We start from the raw sequence: 22,009 nt of genomic DNA, 5'->3' as shown, positions 1-22,009 counted from the left end.
CTTCACACCCTCCTTGTGTGTTTTCAGCTGGCTGAAATGCGTCCTTCAACTCTGATAAAGCCCCTTGCTTACTTGGATGAAGGATAGAGAGGGGCAGGTGGGCAGGTGTGGAAAGTAGCCTATTGTACAAGGTAAAATTTATACCAGCTGGCCTGCCCACTTTTCCCTCTGGCCCCACCAACCATTGGCGTGTGGCCCTCAAAAAGTAGCCTGGAAGAGCAGCTGCCCCTCTGCCTCTGCCCTATAACCATGTTCCTGGCTCAACTCCGCTTCTGCACTACTTTGTTTACTCAGTTTATCTATCCAGATCTACTCACAGTTAATGCTCAAATTACAGGGGCAGCAGAGGGAGCCAGATCCTGACACCTTGTGATGCCTCTCCCAAGTGCTGTCCCTACAAGGCTGTAGGAGTGGGGTGTGGGGAGAGACATGCTTTTGCTAAAATTTAGAAAATTTAATATTGAGGGTGGAGCCTGTGAATTTAATTTCTCCTGTTATCTGAATCCTTCACATCTGGATGCCATTAGTAATGGCATTAATGAAGGTGATTATTTTGTAGGCAGCCCAAGAAAAGGTGGGCTTCAGGTGGTGCATGTGCTTCAACAACCTGTTAGAGAATAAATATTGAGACAATTGAACCGCAGCATGGATTCTTATTCTTATATGGCTGAACTAGACAAAATGATGTTGCTTGCTAGATTTAAGGTTTGAGTGGTTTTCCTCACTCCACTTCCCCAAAAACCAAGATTCCCACAGCTGTCCCACAAGACATCTTAGATTTAATTTTCATCTCTGAGAGGATATCACCGTTTTCTCAGATGTTTCTCTTTCTCTGCAGTATGCTGAAGGGGGATCTTCAAGTCTGTGGAAAAATATGTTGTTGTTAAATTGGTTTAAAACCTATGAAGGCTATTTAAGGTCATGGGAAAGTGATATTTTCAACCAAAAAACAAAACAAAAAACTAATGTGAAGATGTCCACATTTCTGAGAATAAGTGGTTACGTGTGCGTGTTTGTGTCTCTGTGTGTGTGTGTGTCAAAGAAACAAGGAAGCAGAATGTTCACAGCAATTCCTCCCCCCCCCCCCCGCCTCCAGTTCATCTTTATGCATACCAGCTGACCCTTCTGGCACAACATTTAATAACTGCAGTTTCCTTTGGAAATACGGTGTTTATTATAGGTCATTGCTGCAGTACATGCCACACTATTCTTAGAACTCATGTGGTTCATGGCTGGCCCTTGCCAATTCCCAAGAAACCTGTATACCCCCCCACCCCTTCAATAATCAAGAATGCCTAGTTGCTGTTTATTTCATCCTCATGATCTTTTTTTTTTAAAAGATGTCAGGTGTTTTCCCCAAACAGAAGTCATTTCATGATGGATCTTTTAACAACTTCTTTGTTTGGGGAGCAATCAAGCCATAATTAAGTTCCTGCGGCAATCCTCAGCGTACTGATTTGGGAGGTGGAAACTATTAATGTCAGTGGGACAAACTATAAGCATGGTTCAGATCAAGTGGCAGGCCAAAGCGATTTCCATTGGTTAAGTAGCTGCACAAATATTTCCAGGAGAAGTGACGGGAACTTTAAAGTGCTCAACTTTGCCTGGATGCATCCCTTTGATGATTTAATTAAAGTCTTTGGGAAGCAAGTGCAGAATATGCATCTTTCCTTTAGTTTCCACATTCCTCTATTGAACTCTACAATGCCCCACTGATATGTTTATATATTGAGACCACAACCCTGTGCACACTTTTCTGGGAGTAATTATGGAACTGAATTTGGTTTCTGAATAGACATGCATGACCTTGCACTTTAAGGCTACAATGCTGTGCACACTTACCTTTATTTTTTTAAATTCATTTTCACCCTACTTTTAAGTCAAAAGAGGCTCTCAGGGTAGTTTCATAAGATGGACTTTGCTTTCATATTCACAATCTAAAAAGGAGTACAGCACAAAAGGAAAACATATTGGGACGAAGGAGGGAGAAAGTGAACTCAGGCATTGTTGCTTGTGACAAGGTTCTTATAAATGAGAAGCTGGAATAGAAAACAGTCCATTGTGATGTGGAGTCAAAAGTTGCTGAGCTCTCCCATTTCACCCTCGTTCTCCCTGGTTATCCTTTCTACCACCATCCCTCATAACTGGCACTGAGTTGTGTCATTTTTGGTTCCTCCTCTTCAGTCCCTGCCCCACAGGCAATATTTTTTGTACTTCTACCACCCCAGCCTCCTATTCCTTTCTCCCTCTTTCTGTTCACTGCTTTTGGCTGAATAAGCAATAGCACTCACAGTCTGAACATCAGAAATAGACAGAACGATCAACTTTTGACAGTATCTAATTAACAGGCCATCCTATAAATCTAAAGCTGAAGCAAGGAAGAGCACGGTTCACTTAAGTCAGCGGGGTATTACCTTTGAATAAAATATGCATAAGAACCATAGAGCATATGGTCAAGTTGGTTCCAGGGGTGCCAACTTGAATAAAATATTGGGAGGACCCAGGTAAGTTCCACCTCACATAATCACAAGACATGGCACATGCACACCATTTGAATGGCAATGCCCATCAACGTTGGAGGGGGCAATCCCCTCAAATATTTTAGGGGGGAGGGCAAAGGGAGTTGGCTCCTATGCTGGGTTCAAAATCTGGATTTTTCAGATTTGGAAATATCCCCCCCCCCCAAATTAAAAATTCAGCTAGGTAAAGGTAAAGGACCCCTGACAGTCAAGTCCAGTCGCGAATGACTCTGGAGTTGCAGGTACCAAATGTCACTAGCCATAACTGCATAATGTGGAGGGCAAGGGATAAAAGCTTTGATATGCAATCACATAAAAGGTTATGGCCAAAGACCTGGGTGCCACAGTTTGGCAATATACAGCTGAGTGTCGCCAAAATGCTGTGGAGGTCAGATTCTCCCAGTTTTACCTTGAATCTGCCCAAATCTTTGATAAGCAACAGATGGGTCGCAGCTTCCACAAGGCATAGAGGTATTGTGGCAATGTAGCAGCAACAGCAGCACCCCAAAGAGTTCAGTTCTGTCCACTAGGTAGCCTAGAGTGTTTCTCAGACTTGGGTCTCCAGTAGTTGTTGGACTACAACTCCCACAATCCCTGACTACTGCTTCTGCTAGTTAGGGATGATGAGAGTTGTAGTCCTATATTTGGAGGGCCACAGGTTTCTCAGCCCTGCTCTAGATTAACACACCATGCTACAATTGCACTGGGGTGGCAATTGTGACACTTTGTCAACAGCAACATTTGTCCATGTGAAGTTTCAACTTCCTCTGGTTCCCCAACTTTAAAAGCAGGGAAAGCTACTTTTACAACACAGAGACAATTAATCATACTGATTTTTGTTCAGCCCCACCAAAAGCAGTACAATTTATTAAGAAGGGAAAGCAATTCCACTAGAAGGCTACTACTATATTATAACGTTGTAAGAATCTTTTGATTGTGTGGGCATATAAGTAATGCTGCCAACTGCCATCCTAACTCTTTTCCCCAAATCCACAAACCATAAGCACAACATTTAAACCATCTTTCAGCGCTCAAGGAAAGCGTAAAATAAAAACTCTTATCGAGTAAAACAAAATATGCAAGCAAGTACGTGAAACAAATTGTTTTCCTCAAGCGGTTTCTCAGAAAGGGCATGAAAAAGCTTTAGGAGTGAAAGGAAATTGGTAATTGGGGCTTTGGGTCTATTATATAAAGGCAACTGGGAGAAAGAATATAGCCTCTGAAATACAATGAAGGGAAGCTAAACAGCTAACTAGACTGTACAGACAAATGTGTGTAAACTGAGGCCTGTCTGCCTCCCTCCCTCCCTCCCCCTCTGTGTGTTTCTGTGTTTGTGTCTGTCCAAGAGTAAGGAACCTGTATGCGAGCAATGAAAATCATGGTGATAGAGTGCACTCAGATTGAGTGCACTCCAAGACAAGGTACTGTGACTTACCTAGGGGAAAGTGGGACAGAAATGTTCCAAAACAAATGTCCCAAGAGACCTCTAGTCATGTTCCACCTTGGAACAAGACAAAATTGCTTCAAGGTGGGACTAGAGTGGAGGTCTCTCAGAGCCATTGTTCCTCAGCCTTTCTGCCCTGCTTTCCCCCATATGGTACCAAGGCAGCTAACAGCATTGAGCAACACTATGAAATAAGGATTACAGCTTGACCAAATGGAAAGTAGGATTCTTGTGGGAGGCTAATGCAAAAGATGGGTTCGGGTAACACCCCCCCCTGCTGTGATCTTGCATGGACTCAAAGAAATAGATTCCCCCTTCCCACCACCATAAAAGACAGACTTAATTATAGCAGCATATGGATATGGGCTTGATTTTTTTTATGTTGAATTCATAAAACATAAATTAGTTCCAGCTACTACTGTTACAGCGGGCAACATTTTTACTCCAGACATAGTCAACAGTGGAGAAAACAGTTTGGTCAAAGCTATATATATATGGATATGAGACATCGTGCAGACTTTCAAGCTTCCAGAAGACATTAAAAACAATTAATTGATTTATTTATATTGGAAGATTTGTACCCCCCCCCCCCGCACCAAACTTTGCTTCTGAATCCCAGTTGCTGTAAACCTCAGGAGGGGAAATGGCTCTTGTGTTCGGGTCCTGCTAGTGGGGTTCCTATAGGCATGGTCTGTGGGTTGGTCACTGTGAGAACAGGATGCTACACTAGATGGGCCACTGGCTTGACCTAGTAGGTTTCTCTTATATTCTCAGGGTGACTTGTGATATATTCAATATATAATAAAACAGACAGTAGTACAATGGTTCTCTAACATTCCAGCTGCCACTCTGCAACTGAATGTCTTGGCCTAGAATGGACTGTGGAAGCAGCAGATGTTAAGACCAGGGCTGCCTCAGTGAGCTACTTCTGCTAACTCCAAGTTTCTAGCTGTCTGGCAGATTGAACTGAATGTACTTTGAAGCAAGTCCCAACAGTACATACAGTCCCAAGAACAACACTAGAGAGGAGTCGGACAGTCCAATGGTCAAATACAGATTCAGGTCCGATGCAATGCAATGAGAAAGGTTCGAAGTCAAGTCATGAGGCCAGATTCCCATCTCTGAAGATGATCCAGAGTTGAATCCTAGGGTCAGTCCCAAAATCGCAGTCCAGTTTGCTCAGCTGGACTCAGAATCCTCTGCCTCCCTTCTCTTTTATTCCTCCCAATATTACTGGGGAACCCCCAAGGGAAGAAGGCTCAGAGCCAGGGGATTGGTGGTGGGATGATGATGAGTGGTCAGAGGGAGAAGACTGGGAGGAGGTGTAGGAAGCTGAAGAGGTAACAGGACTTAGTGAGGAGGTGGAGTCTGTGGAGAGAGCAGTCCAGATTCAGAGGCAGAACCTGAAGCAGGAGAGGAGTGAAGCCAAGAGGCAGAGATGAGTCTGGCTGGAACAAGCTCTCCTCTCCTCTGGTCTCCTAGAACCAAGAGAGGCATGAAGAGGGCACAGGAGAAGCGAGCTCCACACAGGCACAGTCTCAAATTGCTTGGGAGAAACCCTGGGGAGGAGGGGAGGAGGGCAACTGTGGGAAGGCAGGGACTTTCAATCTCAGCACCTGCTTCATGGGGGCAAGACCTGCTGGAAATTACTTGCTGTGCTCATTAGGCATGACCTCCTTTTGCAGATCCTCTTTGTGCTAATAGTTAACTCCAACTTGCTTGTGTGATTTACTGTTGTCTCTCTTCTGTCACTAGTTATCTCTAGTTTGGCCTCCAGTCTGAGCAGGCCCTTCCCCTTCCACAGCTTGCCACAATGCCCCTGTGTCACATCTTGGGAAGGAGGCAGCAGCAGCATGGTTGACTTGTTTCGTGCTGATGCTGCCACATCTTCTCATTTTGACCAGCCCATTTGCATTGTACACTTTCTCGCATTCAAGGCACCATGAGATCAGGTGTGCAATGCATGGAATCAGCACTGTTTTCAATCCTGGGTGAGTAGCCTTTCTTCTTGGCTATCTGACCGTCTATGGGATTAATTTCCAAGATCAGCAGCCATTGCTTTCCCAGATATTTGTACATCTGTTTGACGTGCAATTCCTTAGTCCCCATTTTCCACATCAGCCAAATATTTTTGTTGTTGTTGTCAACTCTACCTCCTTTGGCTTCTACTATGGTACTTTATGCCAAGTCAAATTACCACATGAATGGATTGTGCAAAATTTTGTGGCTTTTTCCATTCTGCTTTCCAACAGATTCTCCATGAAAACTTGAAGCCATCTATTTTACAAAAGATGGGCAGCACGAACCAATCCATTCCATTCCAGGACAAATTCATGTGAAGGTTTTTTGTTTGTTCGTTTGTTTGCAAAAGCCTGGACCTGGAAGGTTTCAGCAACTAACATTATCTTCCTGGACAAGATATTTTAAGTGGGTCATTTCTGACCAAATCCAACACTCTTGGATGAAACTGATTTTCTGGATCCATTTCAATCAGGTTCAGGGCTGGTTTTGGTGCAAAAACTGCACTGGTCATCCTATCAGATGACCTTTGCCAGGAAAGAGACAGGGATGTTGTATGATCCTGTTAATCCTGATGGGTCTCTCAGCAACGTTTGACACCACCTACCATGTATCCTTCTAGACAGGTCTAAGCTAGAGGTTGGGTAACAGTTTCTGGGTGATTCTACTGCTCTCTAGGTGGCTGATTCTATAAGGTGGCACCATTTCTATTCATCTCCTAAGTTGAGCCTGCTGGATCAGACCAATGGCCCATCTAGTCCAGCATCCTGTTCTCACAGTAGCCAGTCAAATTGCTGGAAGCCTGCAAGCAGGACATGAGTACAACAGAACTCTCCCCACTTGTGGTCCCCAGATACCAGTATTCAGTGGCATACTGGCTCCAAAAATGGAGGCAGAACATAGCTATCATGGCTTATAGCTGTTGATAGTCTTGTCCTCCACTGATTTGTCTAATTCTCCTTGGTGTTATGCTTTGGTGTCCCAGGGTGATATATTTTTATTTTCCATGCTTTTTATTGTCTACATCAGCAGTGGGAACGTTTGGCCCATGGACACAATTTGGCCCACCAAGTCTCCCCATTTGGCCTTCAAGGCCGTTTTGGTGAAGCCATGCCCATCTACCCACTATATAAACAAAATAACAGGTAAGGATGTTGCAAGGCTGAAAGGGAGTTTCTAGGCAATGCCTAGCTGATCTTCAGTTCTTAAAATACACAGTGAAAGGAAGTCCTGACAATCAGCTGATAAACTTGCTAATTTTCTTTTTATTTAACAAAATGCATATACCGCTTGGCAGTAAAAAGTAAAAAGGTAAAGGTGAAAGACCCCTAGACAGTTAAGTCCAGTCAAAGGTGACTATGGGGTTGCGGCGCTCATCTCGCTTTCAGGCCAAGGGAGCTGGTGTTTGTCCACAGACAGTTTCCGGGTCATGTGGCCAGCATGACTAAACCGCTTCTGGCACAATGGGATACTGTGACAGAAACCTTCCTGCCACAGTGGTACCTATTTATCTACTTGCATTGGCATGCTTTTGAATGGCTTGGTAGTAATAAAATGTCTAAGTGGCGAATGGCAAGTTGGTGGCCCCACTCATTTGTCATACTTGGTGTGTGGGTAGGTGGGGTAGAGATAAGGATCTGTTATACTGGCTGGATCCATTTTTGTACCCCTGATCTACATGAAACTGTTGAATGAGATCATTCAGAGATTTGGAAAGGAGTGCTGTTAATATGTAGATAACACCTATGCATTTCATACATCTATAGACTGGGACATGGCCTGTTTGGCAAATTAAGATGGTGGGCATCCAACATGGATGGGAGCTGATCTTTGTTCCCATTCAGAAGAAGCACTGCTGCCTGTTGCCCAAGGGCTTGCCAGGGGAGGGCCGTAAGACATGGCACGGCCCATTCAGGCCATTGAGAGGCTCTTCTAAGCCCCTGGGGCCCTCAACCAACCATTGGCACTGACATGATCACCAAGTTAAATATGCCATGTAGCTTGATAAAAATCTTCAATCTTGATTCAGGCCATACACAGAAAGGGCTGATTTCCCTGAGAAACTGCAAATCAGTAGCATCATGCTGGAGTTTCCATTTGAAGTTCTTTGGTTGAAAGAGGACCACTGTAAGGTCAGCTGCAGGATGTCCTGGTAAGTTGAAATGGTCTCCTACTGACTTCTGGATATTGTCATTTCTGATGCCAGTGTTGTGTGTATATTCTATTCTGCATAGACACTGTCCTGTTTGTTGTACATAGGCTGCAGAAGGACATTGATGGCAGGTGATGGCATGTATTGCACTGGAAGGGAGGCAATCCATGAAAAGCAGAACCACGAATTAGGGAGTAAATTGTGTTCAGGAGTTATTCACCAAGCACACTTCTATGAGTGGATTTAGTTAATTCTGTGTCTTGAAAACATTCTACAGGAGTTGCTGCTGAAATGACAACTAATTTGCAGCTGTCATAAAGGAAAAAACACGCTATGATTAGATACCGCCCCTCTGCCCCCAAATATAAGGCCTTCTGACCTAGGTCCTTTTACCTGGTACAGTAAGTTTGAAAAACAGAAATGTCAAAATGTGATTTGACAGAGTCCACATAGAGACAATATATAAGTAGCCTGTATACTCAAATCTATTGCCCATGTTTAAAACATGGAGTTCTCTCAGAAGTACCAAAACATTTCCTGCAATAGTTCAGTTTTTTTTGGAGAGTGATCTTAAAGCATTATTTATGGATGTAATTATTCAAATTATTATTAACAGACTCTGAGTGGAATGTGGTATAAACTCAGTTCCACTTCCAGATTGAGAAAGCTGTTAATATTCTGGGCCAGTCTTGGAAGCAAAAAAGGAATGCTTTGCAGCTTGCTCAAAGTGTAATCAAATTATGATACCCAAAAGGCTTCCCTCTCTTTCCCGTTACTCACTTCTGTCAAATGTTAACACTTCAAAACACAAGAGCTACTTTGTTGTATCAGATGAAAGATCCATCTAGTCCAACATTCTACAGTAGATACTGCCCCAGGGAAGCGGATGAGCAGGGCATGATGGGGGCTGCAATCTGCTCTGATTGTGGGGTGTTAAGGGAGGGGTAGTACATCATGCTCCTTCTGGAGTAGTTTGTCCACTGTTGGTCCCCACGTGCACTCAGCTCTCACCTGTGGCTCTTGGAAGCTGTCAGTATGTGACTGTGGCCACACCTTGGAAAATGGCATTGACTGGCCAGCTAAGCCAGGCGCGAGTAGCCAATGGGTCTCAAACCCTCAGTCAGTAAGGTGGTTTTTGCATGTGCTGTAGAGGGCAGTGAGGGGCACACATTGGCAATCCTATTAATTAATTTAAGCCATTTATATCCCACCCTTCATCTAAAGTGCTCAGGGAAATAGCAAGGCTTAAGAAAAGAGAAATCAAAGCACAACATTGCAATAAAGCAATCTGTCTAAACACTTTTGGCAAAATAACACCACTGTTCAACAGAAGTCAAAGATCTTATTACTGACAGAAGAGGAAGGTCTTCAGCTGACACTGAAATATAGCCAATGTTTGTGCCAGCTCAACATTTGATAATGGGGGGGGGGGATGCTGGGGTGCCATTGCTGAGAAGGCCCTGTAAGCCTCCTTTTTGCTAAGCTCAATTTTACTACTTGTAAATTTAATGAAATATTCGGAGTATTTGCATCTTTCTTCCTGCCCAAACTCCTCTTGATAGCTGTCTGCGTAAACGTATTTGGATGCAACATGTCTATGATGCATAGCTGTCAACTTACAGATTTGAAAATAAGGGACCAGCAGCCTTGAAAATAAGGGACCAGCAGCCAAAATAAGGGACCTGCAGCCTCACCTGTTCCAGGCACTCCAGTCTTCCTGTCCTCCTGCAGTCTGGTCAAACTCATGCTGGTAGCTTCGAGAACACTGTCCAACCAACTTTGTAACCAGAGGTTCAACTGAATAGAATCTGAATCACATGCACCACAAGGCCTATGCAGCCTCAACTTAAGATGCCTCCCTGGCCTGGCTTTGCACTGCAAAGTTTGCAGCAGCACGTGCAACAAAATGGCGTCCAGCATTCAAAAACCCCTCAGCTTGCATTAACTAGCCACACACAAGGCATGCAAGCTCCACCCCCCAGTCATTCTTAGTCTTCTTATTGGGTGAGCAACACAGCCAAGCAACACAGTTGGAGCCTCCCTCCTCCCTGGCCGGCAGGGAGGGAGGGAGAGGAGCTGCTTCCTTTGAAATTTAAGGGACATCATTTAAGGGACATTTAAGGGACATCTATCAATAAGGGACAGCAGCGGGACATGGCGCTGGAATAAGGGACTGTCCCTTCAAATAAGGGACACTTGACAGCTATGCTATGATGTTCTGCATCTCTATCCCCAAAAAGCCAATTTTATTTTTCTATAGGATTTAGTAAAGTTACACCATGGACGAGTGAGGCTCTGGGATGTGTTCCATGCTTCTTTCGTCCTTATGTGTCATTTATCATGCTGAAGTTTCAAAGGATATAGCCTCTGTTTTCTATTATTCCCGACGAGACACAAACATAGCCACTATACTGAACAGAACTGCATTTCAGTTGACACTTTGAACAATTTACAGGACATCTTCATCTTATTATAGAGTCCACATGGCATAAAATAAGTGGAGCATCTCATTAAAAAAACCAAAGGAGAAAAAAGCAACCAGTGAGCAGGAAGGAAGAGGATCCTGGTTTCTTGATGAAACAAATGAGCGCTAGGCAGTGAGAGAACTTTGATTGCAGTGCTAGGCACCCCTTTTAACAACCATCTTTGCTTTGAAAGTTTTCAGGAGAGACAAGAGTTATAGGCTTGCAAAGTATGCATACAGTTAAGGCTCCTCGGGTCTTAGGGGGGCCCTGTTATTGGTACACATGATTAACTAAGAGGATACCTTCAAAATGTGACTACATTTGAGATGAGGTGGAGCGGCTGACAGAGTGGTGCAGAGCTAACAACTTGCTCATAAATACAAGGAAGACAAAGGAGCTTGTGGTGGACTTCAGGAGACAGAAGAGCAACGTCCAGCCACCTTTGATTGATGGGGTCTGTGTGGAGAGGGTAACAACGTTCAGATTTTTGGGCATTGAATTACAAGAGGATCTGTCCTGGAGTGTCAACACAAGGGGGCTTGTGAAGAAGGCGCAGCAGAGATTGTACTTTTTGAGAATACTAAGGAAAAACCATCTTCCGCAGAAACTGCTGCTTGCCTTCTATCACTGTGCCATTGAGAGCGTGCTCACTTATGGCTTATGTGTGTGGTACGGAAGCTGTACTATCCAGGACAGGATGGGGTTGTGCAGGGTTGTTAAGGCAGCAGAGAGCATTGTTGGCTGCCCACTCTCCACCTTAGAGCAGATTTATGCCACAAGGTGCCATAGAAAGGCACTGGACATAGTAAAAGATCCATCGCATCCTGGTCACTGTCTCTTTGAGCTCCTGCCGTTGGGACGGAGATACAGGACGATGAAGACAAGAACGAGCCGTCTTAAGAACAGCTTCTTCTCCAGAGCGATCTCGGCCCTGAATGGGAAGCCCGGACTTTGAAAGTCATCTAATCTCCCTTGCTGTATTATACTGTATTGTTTAATTAGTGTTTTTATGGAGCAGTCAAGTAATTTTGTTGTCCCCGAAGGGGGCAATGACAATAAAGATATTGTTATTATTATTATTATTATTATTATTATTATTATTATTACAAGCAAGAAATTGCCATTGCTGAATTCCGATATTTCAGTTTGTTGCATTGTTTTCACTCTTCATTTCTGCAGCTTCCTGATTAAAGATCCGTTTGAGCCATGAAGGTCATCCTTCTTTTGCATGGACCGTGCTGATCCACACTCAGGAGTGAATTTGTTATTAGTAGACGAGATGGATTTTTAAAAGGTAAAACTTCAGCATTTTGTCTTTGCTGAGATCCACAGCAATAAACATAAAATCTAATCGTTTAACTTATTCCAGTCTTCCCTTTTCCGGCCAATGAATTTGGGATTCTAAGTCCTGGCAAGCATGAAGAATGACACAACACCCAGGGCAGCAAAGCCACTTGTGCATTTTTCATAACTTTCTGCTGAATCATTTCAGATTGGTTGTATGCAATGCAAGGAGGAACCTCTCCATCACCCAAATCCAAACTGGCTTGCCTAAGGGAGGGCTGCTTCATGTTTGATATTTTAGGACGATGTGATTGTACAAAGGGAAAGTTTTCTACTGGGAAACTCTTCAGGCTGGCTCAAGGCATTTTGCTGCCTGAGGCGGAGCAAATTTACAGTGCATATGATCATTGCATACTATGTTTTAAGGAATTTTGTACAACACCATAGGAGGGGAATTGTGCCTTGAAATATGGTTTATAAAGCATTTAATAAATAAAATATAAATTGTGCAGGTGCCTCCCTCCTTGAAGTACAATAATGATATATTAAATCGCTAGCAACCTGCTGCCCTTTTTTGTGACCTTAAAAATCAGTTGCCCGAGGCAGCTGCTTTCATCTGTCCAGAGCATTCCGCTTTGTGAGAATAAAACATTTTCTTTCTGCTTCCTGTCATGCACTCTCTTGCAGATTCCGAGATCATTCCTCAGGATTGAGCACCTGTATGTAAGAAGCTGCGAGCAAATTGCTTTGACATGCAATTTTTTATTGTTGCACTCTAATTAAATACATCCATGTTCAGGCCCCATGTGCAGGGTGGGGGGAGAATTAGTGGACTAAGGGAAAGTCCTGGAGCTTGGGCATCTTAAAGTCATAGAACTGTAAAGGGAAGGGACCCCAAGGGTCATCTAGTCCAACCCCCTACAATGCAGGAATCTCAGCACATGGTAATCCATCAAATTTGCAGCACTGTCTACCTGGGACACACAAGAGAGATGTAATTTGGTACAGCTTCAGAATTAATGTCCATAGGTGCAAGCCTATTAACACTATTGGAGACTGCATCCTATTAATTTAACAGCAAGCTAGCTGGGCAGAATGCACTGCAAGATCTGGTGCTGGGCTTTCATGCACCAGAGAGTGAGTGAGAGCACTAATAGGAATCCTCAAACCACCGCAAATTTTGGAGCAAAAGTCTTCAACCTCCTTGCTATTGAGATTTTCTTTATAGTCTTTATACGGACTTTAATTCACAGCTCCACTTTGCTATGGCTCTTTGGAATGCAGAAATCCAAGGCTATGGGTTTAAGTATCAGGAAGTAAAACCAAAATGTTTTGACATTTGATGTGAAAATAAACCGCTCCAAATTCTTTCTCCTGTTTGTTGTGTGCAAACAGAATAGCTCGCAGATAATGGGCAAGTGAAATTGGTTCACAAGATATTCTGTTCCATGCTGAAACAGGTGTGCATTTTGTGCCATCCAACAAACGGCATCCTTTTAGACAAGTCCCCCAGCAATAAGCAGCACCTGTGCACTTGGTAGGAAATCAAATGACGCAACCACCTGGTGCCCATTCCATGTTAAAGACATTAATAGGGCCAGACAAGGAAGCAGGTGGCTACCATCTGATAGCATCATCCAGGCACATCCACTGGCTTCTGCCTGGTGACTTAATCCCCTAATTTCAGCCTGCCCACTTCCATGAGTTTCTTCTATTCATGAGTACAAAGGTAACACCACTGGAGGACAGCTAGATGAATCTGTAGGGGGTACCACTCCGGGTTAAACCAAGGTCCAAGTGAGTGCCAGGAGGGAGTGTGGAACTTTCAAGGAAAAGGTGCTAAATAAAGAAGCCTGTTCTACTTAAAAGGTCAGAGTTCAAGGTCTTAAATGACAATCCCTGGAAGATTCCATGGGCAGAAGCAGCTTTTCGGTAAGCACAGCTCTGCTTCTGTGACTGGAAGCTTCTGTGAACGGAGCAAAAGAGATAGGAGCCAAGCCCTAACCTCCAGCACTCCCACAGAGATTTCAACTGGCTACTGCACTTAAGTGCTCGAGAAGCAGTTGTATATCACTGGCAAAAACATTTCATTTTAGAGAGTTTTCCATGTTCAACTAACGCCAGAGAAAGTTGGAGGACGTAGTCTTCTCTATTTTTGGAATCTGCAAGTGTTCCAGGTTTTATTTGGATGAAAAATACTACAGACGTTTCTCCTGGCTTTGCTAAGCTGAGTAAAACTTGAACCTCCACACACAAAGAGAACAGAGGATTCCCAAGTGAGTTCTTTGAAAGATGCCTACAGTTCAGGAAAGCTGAACCCAAGAAACGGATTATCTGTGCATACGTGTGTATGTGTGTGTGTGCAGCAACAATTAAAACACAGGTCTTTATCATTGCAGCAATGCATATATATAACAAAATCAAGGTCATTCCTTGATGGGAAACATAATTCCTTAATTATGCATTAGGCCAGGAACAGCCAAAATGGTGTTTTTTCAGTGTTGAGGGGCTATAACTCCCATAATTCCTAGCCACTGAGCATGATGACTAGGGTAATAACACCCCAGCACCGATGAAGAGAAGTGAGGTTTAATTCAATTTACTGCGTAATGCAGGGGTATACAATATGGTGCCCTCCATGTATTATTGGACTACAACTCCCGCTTTCTTTTCAACAGCCATCCTCTGTCCAAGCTGCTCTTGAGGATTCCCTGACTCTCTGAAGCAGGGGGCAGGTGGACCTTTTTGGCTCCATGGGCAGACCCTTTTCAGGATCTGCCTCATGGGCCAAATGTCCAAAGGTGGGCAGGGCTGCAAACTTGTTAAAAACCCTTTGTGTTCCACTTGAAGCGGGAAGACTCCCAAAGGCTTTTGCAAGCCTCTTTCTGCATCTTTTAAGCTCTTGATCTCTGCGGCCAAGTGCTTTAATGCAGTTGCCATGCTTCTGTTGAAAAGCACAGGGATTCATAAAGATTCAAAGTGTTTGAAGACCTTCTCCTCTCTTAAAGAGTGGGGAGGCTGCTCTTTAAAGCAGTCCACATGCTTCCATTGGGAGTGCAGGAACTGTATTAAAGCATCAAAGGGCCCATTTGAAGCAGCTTTTCCCCTCCTTTAAAGGGGCAGGGAGACTGTTTTGAATGGTGCTTTGCACTGCTTCTCCTGTAAGCAGTAAAACAATAAACAGGATGGTACTACAATGTCTGCTGGAATAGACACAAGACAACTGTCTGTAAATAAATGAAATAAAAATGGCAGAAGTAGCTTCTTTCCCAAATCAGTTTTATCTTAAACAATAGCAAACACAGTAAATAAAGAGTTTACTTGTAACATGCCAGTGGCTCAGTTCTCATTTCTTCTCTTTCCAAAATAGATCTTGAACAATTGCAAACACAGTAATAAAGAGTCCACTTGTGATATACCAGTGGTTCAGTGCTCGGATGTCGTTCCGGTAATCCTACGTTTTATCACTAAATATCTTGGTCATCGAGCCGACAAAATCTATTGTAACAGAATTCCACTGAATTAACAAGTAGAATAATGAAAATTAAAATTAAAAATCAAAATGAGGAAAATCAATGTATTTTTAATTTTTTAGATATTTAGCGACAAAACGTTGGATTATTGGAACAACATCCGAGCACTGAACCACTGGTATATCACAAGGGGACCCTTTATTACTTGTATCACCTGTAAGAGGGCAGGCAGCAGCAGTGGAAGTGATTGGTAGAAGTGGCAGACTCTCTTATCTTCCCACCATCCATTCTTAAAGGCGGCAAAGGGCTTTAATATGATAAATACCTAAGTTTTCATTGTCACTGTGCACACACACACATGTGCTCATCAGCTGAGGCTTTTTTTAAAAAGTAAGAATTGCCTACTTGGATCAGGCCAGTGGCCCACCTAGTCCAGGATCCTATCCTCACACCTGGGTTTCCAGCAATTGGTATTCAGAAGCATACTGCCTCCAACAGTGGTGGCAGAACATAACCATCAGGGTTAATAGCCATTGATATCCTTATCCTCCATGAATTTTTCTTCTTCTTCTTTTTGCATGGGCAAGTGATGGATAAAAGAAATGGACACGCCTGCTCCCTCCCAGCACATGGGTGTTCTTCCTGCACATGCAAATGATTGCTGAGTTCGAACATATTATGGATTGGTTCTAGTTTAATGGAGCCTAAACACCTTGTGGAATATAAATGTCTGAATATATTGGGAAAGTCTAGTATAATATACACTGATAGATTTAACTAAATACCCTGCTTCCAGGCAAGACTGCAGCTCTAGCCTTGAGCTGATTATTCCTTTCAAAAAGTTATTAAGCTTCTAAGTCTGAACCTGCTGATCTGAACCTGGATCAACCAAAATGATCAAGGGTTGATGCCTCCATTCAACAGCCACTGAGTGGATCCTATGGGGTGGTGCATCAGGCATGGAGGAGAGCAGTGCTGACAGGCCTACATTCTCTTGGGAAGATGCAGCCACTGATCAAGTAGGTCGCCTTTTGTGTGATTTCCCAACTTGCCTGCCCAATGTCCCACCTGGCGACTAAAGAAAGCTTTGGGCCATCCAATCCAATTCACGCTGATCTGTGGCTATGTGTACCTGACTCATCCAAGGCCCTCCGAGTACACCTGATCTGAATCGGGCCTCAGCTGAATCCGATGCACCCCCTATCCCATTATGTAGAAAATACACAGGACTAAAACTAAGACTAGCGATTTAGTGCATTTGATACTAAAAGGCTTTTATTCCTTATTAAACAAGCATAGACACCTGTTAACATTATATGAGTAATGCAACACCACATGTAAAGGGTGCAAGATGCTTTAATGGAGTCTACAATCTACTATTAGTTGAAAACTTAAATTTATGTAGCAATTTCCCCATCTGGCTACAGATGCAAATAAAAATACCCCCAAACCCAAATAACAGCAAATCCAGATACTTCGTTATAGCAATGGCCTCTTTCTAAGATTCAGAACACAAATAGTCTCAAAGTTCAGGATGCAGCCGGCTTTTGGACTTCAGACACATCTTTCCTTTGATTCCTTTTATCTTCATACATGAAATAAACCGTACAAAGGGGAAAGAAACCAGAAACAAAGTACAGCATAGAGCTTTGATGAGTGCTGGAATCACACAGCATTAAGATGCTTTTGCCTCAAGTATCTTTAAAGCTCCCTACACCTTTCTAGTCCTCAAAAAAGCCTCCTTCTGCCTCTTTTTGGCATATCACAATCTTATGGTATACTGCTCCAAAATCATCACCTGAACTTTAAAACCCTTCTGCATTTCCAAATTATTTTATTTTATACTTCAGACAAATTCCAAAAGCACTAACTCCCCCTTTTCATTTTAAAATAAATAAAAATTAAATGTATTTTTTTTTTTTGAGTAGCTCAAATGTTGGGGCATTCTGCAACATTGGACAAGAAATGCTTAGAATTTGGCATCTCGTGCTCAAACCACTGTCCCCAGATGGTTCTTGTTTCTCTGCCAATAAATGAAGACAGGCTGTAGCTCCAGACTAGACTACAGAAAGATCTGATAACAGAGACACACATTTTGTTTTCTTGTCACAGAAATCAAAAGCTTTTGTGCAACCGTGTTTCCCCGACAGGCTGAAGGTAGGAGTAATGGACTGTTCAAGTTTTCGAAGCGCAAGTCATGAATCCGGCGGACAAAGGCATCATTCTCTGCCTGTAGTCAGTAACTTGAGGGCTTTCTGTAGATTTTGCACAGCAGTGCTCACATCTTCATATTGCAAAGCACTGCCAGCATATTTGCAATATTTCTGGGCCTTGGCAAAGTCTTCGGGACTCAAACGAATTTCCCCTGTGAAAATCAAGAGAGAGGATTAAGAATCAAGGCCACTACATTATGCACATATTTACTTAACCACTTGAAATGCTTTGGAAATATCAATGGTGAATGCTAAAGTTGTCTGATACCCTTTATGAGTAAGCCAATACTTTGAGAGAGATTTGCCCTTTATCTGAAGCCACTAAGGAAAGCTTTTAAAAACGCCACTCAGTTAAGGGTAATCATGTTACAATGTGCACAAAAACAAGGACAATGTCTCATGCGTTAACCTTACATTTCCTTCCCTCCCGCTCCAGCCTGGAACACAACTAAGGCCATTCATGCCGCCTTGGTGTAATTTGTCTAGATACGGGAACATCCCCTGTTACAAGATACACCCATTCCTTGATGCAAGATATGCACACCGTCACATTTCTGTCCTCAGGTTAAACAGTGTCAAATATGTACTTAATGCAGCAGCAATTTAATATAGAATGATATACTTCTGCCTATTTGTATTAAAAGAAAATGTCAGGGAGGTGCTCACTTGTAATAAAATGATACAAGTTCTCCAGACAGAGCAAACTTGTGAAAGTTTGTTACTGTTAATGTCTCAACAAAGTACGATACAAAGCAGAAGGTAAGAGGAAAGGTGGAATAAATCCTCTGGCCTGTTTTGTCAGAGTGGTATTTAGCCATTTTTTAAAAAATCTGCTTCATTTTGTTTGTTTCATTGTTAAGTAAGTGGCCTTGGGCTGATGCTTGCCTGAATAAAGATGGCAATATTAAGTGGTTAGTGGCAAAGAAACAAGCCTACATAAATAAGCTAAAGTAAGAAACAGCAGATTCCTGACTTTGGATCACAAATCCTCTATCTTAACTATTAGCTGAGCTACTACAACAACACAAAATGTTCACAAATCTGCCAACAGCATGCCAACAAATGCTGCCGTGTCTGAGGCTGCATTAACAGGAACAAAGGCAAACAACCCAAAGGAGTAGGCGGAGGGAAAAATCTGTTTATCTTTTATGATGTTCTGTGGTCAGGGAGACCAAGAGGGTATGGTGAAGTATATTCTGCATACTGATTTACAGAACAATCTTAAGGTGGTGGTAGATTTGAAGGTAGAGAAATTGCCACTTCTGAAGCTCGGCCAACTCATGCCAAAAGACGTGTGTGGATTTTCTGTCCTTTGTTTTCCCCCATTCAGCCTTTTAAAATTCCTCCCTTCAATGTTAATGGGAGGGGAAATAACTATGCCTGTCCTAGGACTACAGTACTTTTGGGGAACAAGGAAGCTTTGGACTGGTGGACCAAGGCCCTCCAAGATGCAGCCCAGGAGAAATGCTCCATTTTGGGCCCTCTGTCTATGCAGCACCACCACAGATACAGAGACAACACTTCCCACTAAACCGGAGAGGCCACCATCAATGGACCTCCCCCTCTCCACTGGAAAACAGCTTCCAGCAGCCCCTTCAGCTGTTGCTCCTGGAAGTTTAAGATGTATTCCTCACGCTAACCCACTAGAGTTTTATTTGATTTGTAGCTTGCCCCATTCCAAAGGCTTAAGATGAGTAATAGCATGTTAAAACACCTTTACAAATCCTGAATTTCAGCAGTTATATTGCCCTGGTCCTAGCCACCAGCTGAAAGAGTATCTCACACAGCTTTTGGAAGATCCTCATATTTGAGCTTTGGTAAGTCTCCAAGGGAAAGAATATTCTACTCATATTGAAGAACGCCCCCTGAGAGGATGACTCAGCACCTCTCTGTATGCCCTTAGTTCAAAACTGGCACATATTTTGAAAATTTAAGGCAGCAATCCCAGTCAATCTTAAGAGGTTATGACAGAACATAAAGAACCAGAAGCAGTATGTTCTAGCTGCAAGTCTCCAGTATTATGTACACATGTGTTTTTATTGTATTGTGTTTAATTTATGAATGCTATTTGCCTTGGAGGATCTGTGTTGCGCTCAAAGGCAGGTCAAAATGTTTTATAAAAAATAAATAGTATTTTGTATGTACACACTACACCCAGGAAACTGCTTCAAATGTGGTAGAATATTTTATACATACAGTTTACAATTTAAAGCTATGCCCACCACCAAACTAATCATGCCAACAAACTGACTGGTTAAATATATGTCAATTCACCATCTTTTGTTTGACCACAGACAAATATTGGTAAATATTTCAAAAAATCCACGATGTGTATGGTGCTCAAAGAATTGGCCTGTTGTCTACATAGGCCAGCTGCTTTTAAAAACTGGTGTTTCTTATTTCAATAATTGCTGTATTTTGCTAAACATCACAATCCTAGGCATGTTTACTCAGATACAAGTCCAATGAGTCCACATGAGGTTTAGGGGGCATTCCTAATCCTGAATACTGCCTGGTGGGACTGAACAGAGTGGTGGAACAATGGCTGTGCAAAATGGCTGAGGTGGGAAGAGTAGGCATGCCAGCCTGGAGTTGGTGCAGTGATTGGGCCCAATGCTGTTACTTGATAACAGCAGGAAAGGCTCAGGATCCAATGGATCTCAGGCTAACTCCCTATGCTTGGTATACTCTGTTTCAGGGCTTGTTGCTGGTTGCTGCCAGCAGGGATCCCACAGGTTGCACTGTTTTCTGTCCCAGCGTTCTGCTGGCAGAAGGGAAAGGTGTGTGCCAGTGTGTGCCACACTGGTGTCACCCTGTAGATGGTGGCTGGTAGATGCCAGCAGGGCTGGGAAGAGATATACCTCTGTTTAATTCAAACTCACTCACCACTCCCTTGACTGGGGGGGGGGTTGCTCTGGTACTCAGTAGTTAAGTGTGTTTGGGACTGCAGACTTGCTCGTGAAGTTTGTTCAGAGCAGCCTTTCTCAACCTTGGGTTCCTAGATGTTGTTGGACTACAACTCCCATCATTGCTAGCCAGCATGGCTGGTGGTCAAGGATGATGGGAGTTGTAGTTCAAGAACATCTGGGGACCCAAGGTTGAGAGAAGCTTGTCTGGAGTGTTGTCTAGGATTCAATTTTAGAACAGCTGTTCAGCGGAGGCATCAACCCTGACTGGTTAAGGGTGCTGCTTTGAGAAAGAGCACCCCATTAAATTAACACATGCATGTTGAATTAGGGTTTTTGAAAACCTTAAACAAACATTAGCCCTACCCTTGAACTAATTTTGGACAGGATCCAGGGTGGAACAGGATTTCCCCAGGTCATCCTAGGGTGGGTTAGCCAAATTCAGAATCCACACATTAAGGCCATAGGGCAAATGCATGGACTATAAACTAGCCATTCTATCAGAGCATTAAATGTTACACTAATTATTGTGTAAAATACTCAATCACTGTCAAACAGACTAAGTTCAATGCTGAACACACAGGACTTATATTACTTTCCTAATTTAAAATACTAACGCAGTTCCAACTGTGACGTGCACAAACTGATGACTGTTGAAGTTCACATTTAACATTTAGTCAATAGTGACCTCTCCTCCTTTTGAAAAACACAGCAAGAACAAATTACCCCAAAGACCATCTTGAGGACATTTTGTTTTTTCATATTATGATGCCAAAAGCAACTTGAAAATCATTCTTTTAGAAAACAGCCAAGGCATCAGTCCAGTATTCAACTGATTTTCTGGAACAAAGCCTAAATTAACCAATCTAATCTTATTTTTACAGTACCTACTCTATTACATGTTCTGTTGGCAACAGGCCTTATTTATTATTATTGAGGCCCACTTCAGATACCATTATAGCAACATTTCAGGAAAGGGTTTATAATATTTGTAAATGAAAGGGAGAGAAAACTGGAGTTATTTCAAAAAAATGAACATTTAGAAAGTTAGCTTACATGCTTGCTGCTTTTAAATCTGCATCATTTGAAAGGACTAAATTCTGAAATACCAAAAATATTGACACATGGGTGAAGCTGTGCTTTATGCAGCCTGAAAGAAGCCAGGCTCTCTTCAAATCCAAGGATAATATTGGTATAGTAGTTATATTCATTACTTGAAATGTGACAGTGCAGAGTTAACTTCCACCAAATATGAATCTTTCAGCTAGGCAGTTAAGGACCTGATATGGAAACTGAAAATGCATTTAGATCAGGGATAAAGAAATTAGGCTAACAAAGAAGGAAAGCTTTTTAAAATGAAAACTGGTGTCTGACAAAACTTGTACCTATTTAAAAACTGGCTTCACATCTCCTCTGAGATTTCAGAATTTGCTTGAAAAGCATACTTTTATTCCAGAACAGTAGTTACATTTATCTGTGGCTGCAAACAGAGTCATGTGGTACCTTAATTATTATTATTTTTTAAATTGCTGGG

At 42.7% G+C, this 22,009-nt stretch overlaps 2 protein-coding genes and 1 long non-coding RNA gene across 4 annotated transcripts in view; 1 reads left to right on the top strand and 2 right to left on the bottom strand.

The window, feature by feature from the left end:
- Positions 1-22,009, top strand: part of LOC310703734 (craniofacial development protein 2-like) — a 609,970-nt gene that overhangs the window by 133,244 nt on the left and 454,717 nt on the right. The gene's annotated exons all lie outside the window — the stretch shown is intronic.
- Positions 403-10,340, bottom strand: LOC310702374. Its single transcript, XR_014523479.1, has 3 exons — positions 9,829-10,340; positions 1,843-1,937; positions 403-862 (listed from the first exon to the last, which is right to left on the bottom strand). It is a non-coding gene; the product is annotated as an uncharacterized lncRNA (long non-coding RNA).
- The window catches only part of VTA1 (vesicle trafficking 1), a 31,871-nt gene continuing 26,466 nt past the window's right edge, over positions 16,605-22,009 (bottom strand). For both annotated transcript variants that reach the window (XM_083496289.1, XM_083496288.1), the window contains exon 8: positions 16,605-17,721. In XM_083496289.1, the coding sequence (XP_083352415.1) occupies positions 17,576-17,721 (146 nt within the window). In that variant the 3' untranslated portion in view covers positions 16,605-17,575. The remainder of the gene's footprint in view (positions 17,722-22,009) is intronic.

This window comes from Podarcis liolepis (genome assembly GCF_965112155.1).
Source record: "Podarcis liolepis genome assembly, chromosome: 3".
Classification (NCBI taxonomy): domain Eukaryota; kingdom Metazoa; phylum Chordata; class Lepidosauria; order Squamata; family Lacertidae; genus Podarcis; species Podarcis liolepis.
Note: the sequence above shows the minus strand (reverse complement) of the source record. Positions and strands in the feature narration are given on the sequence as shown.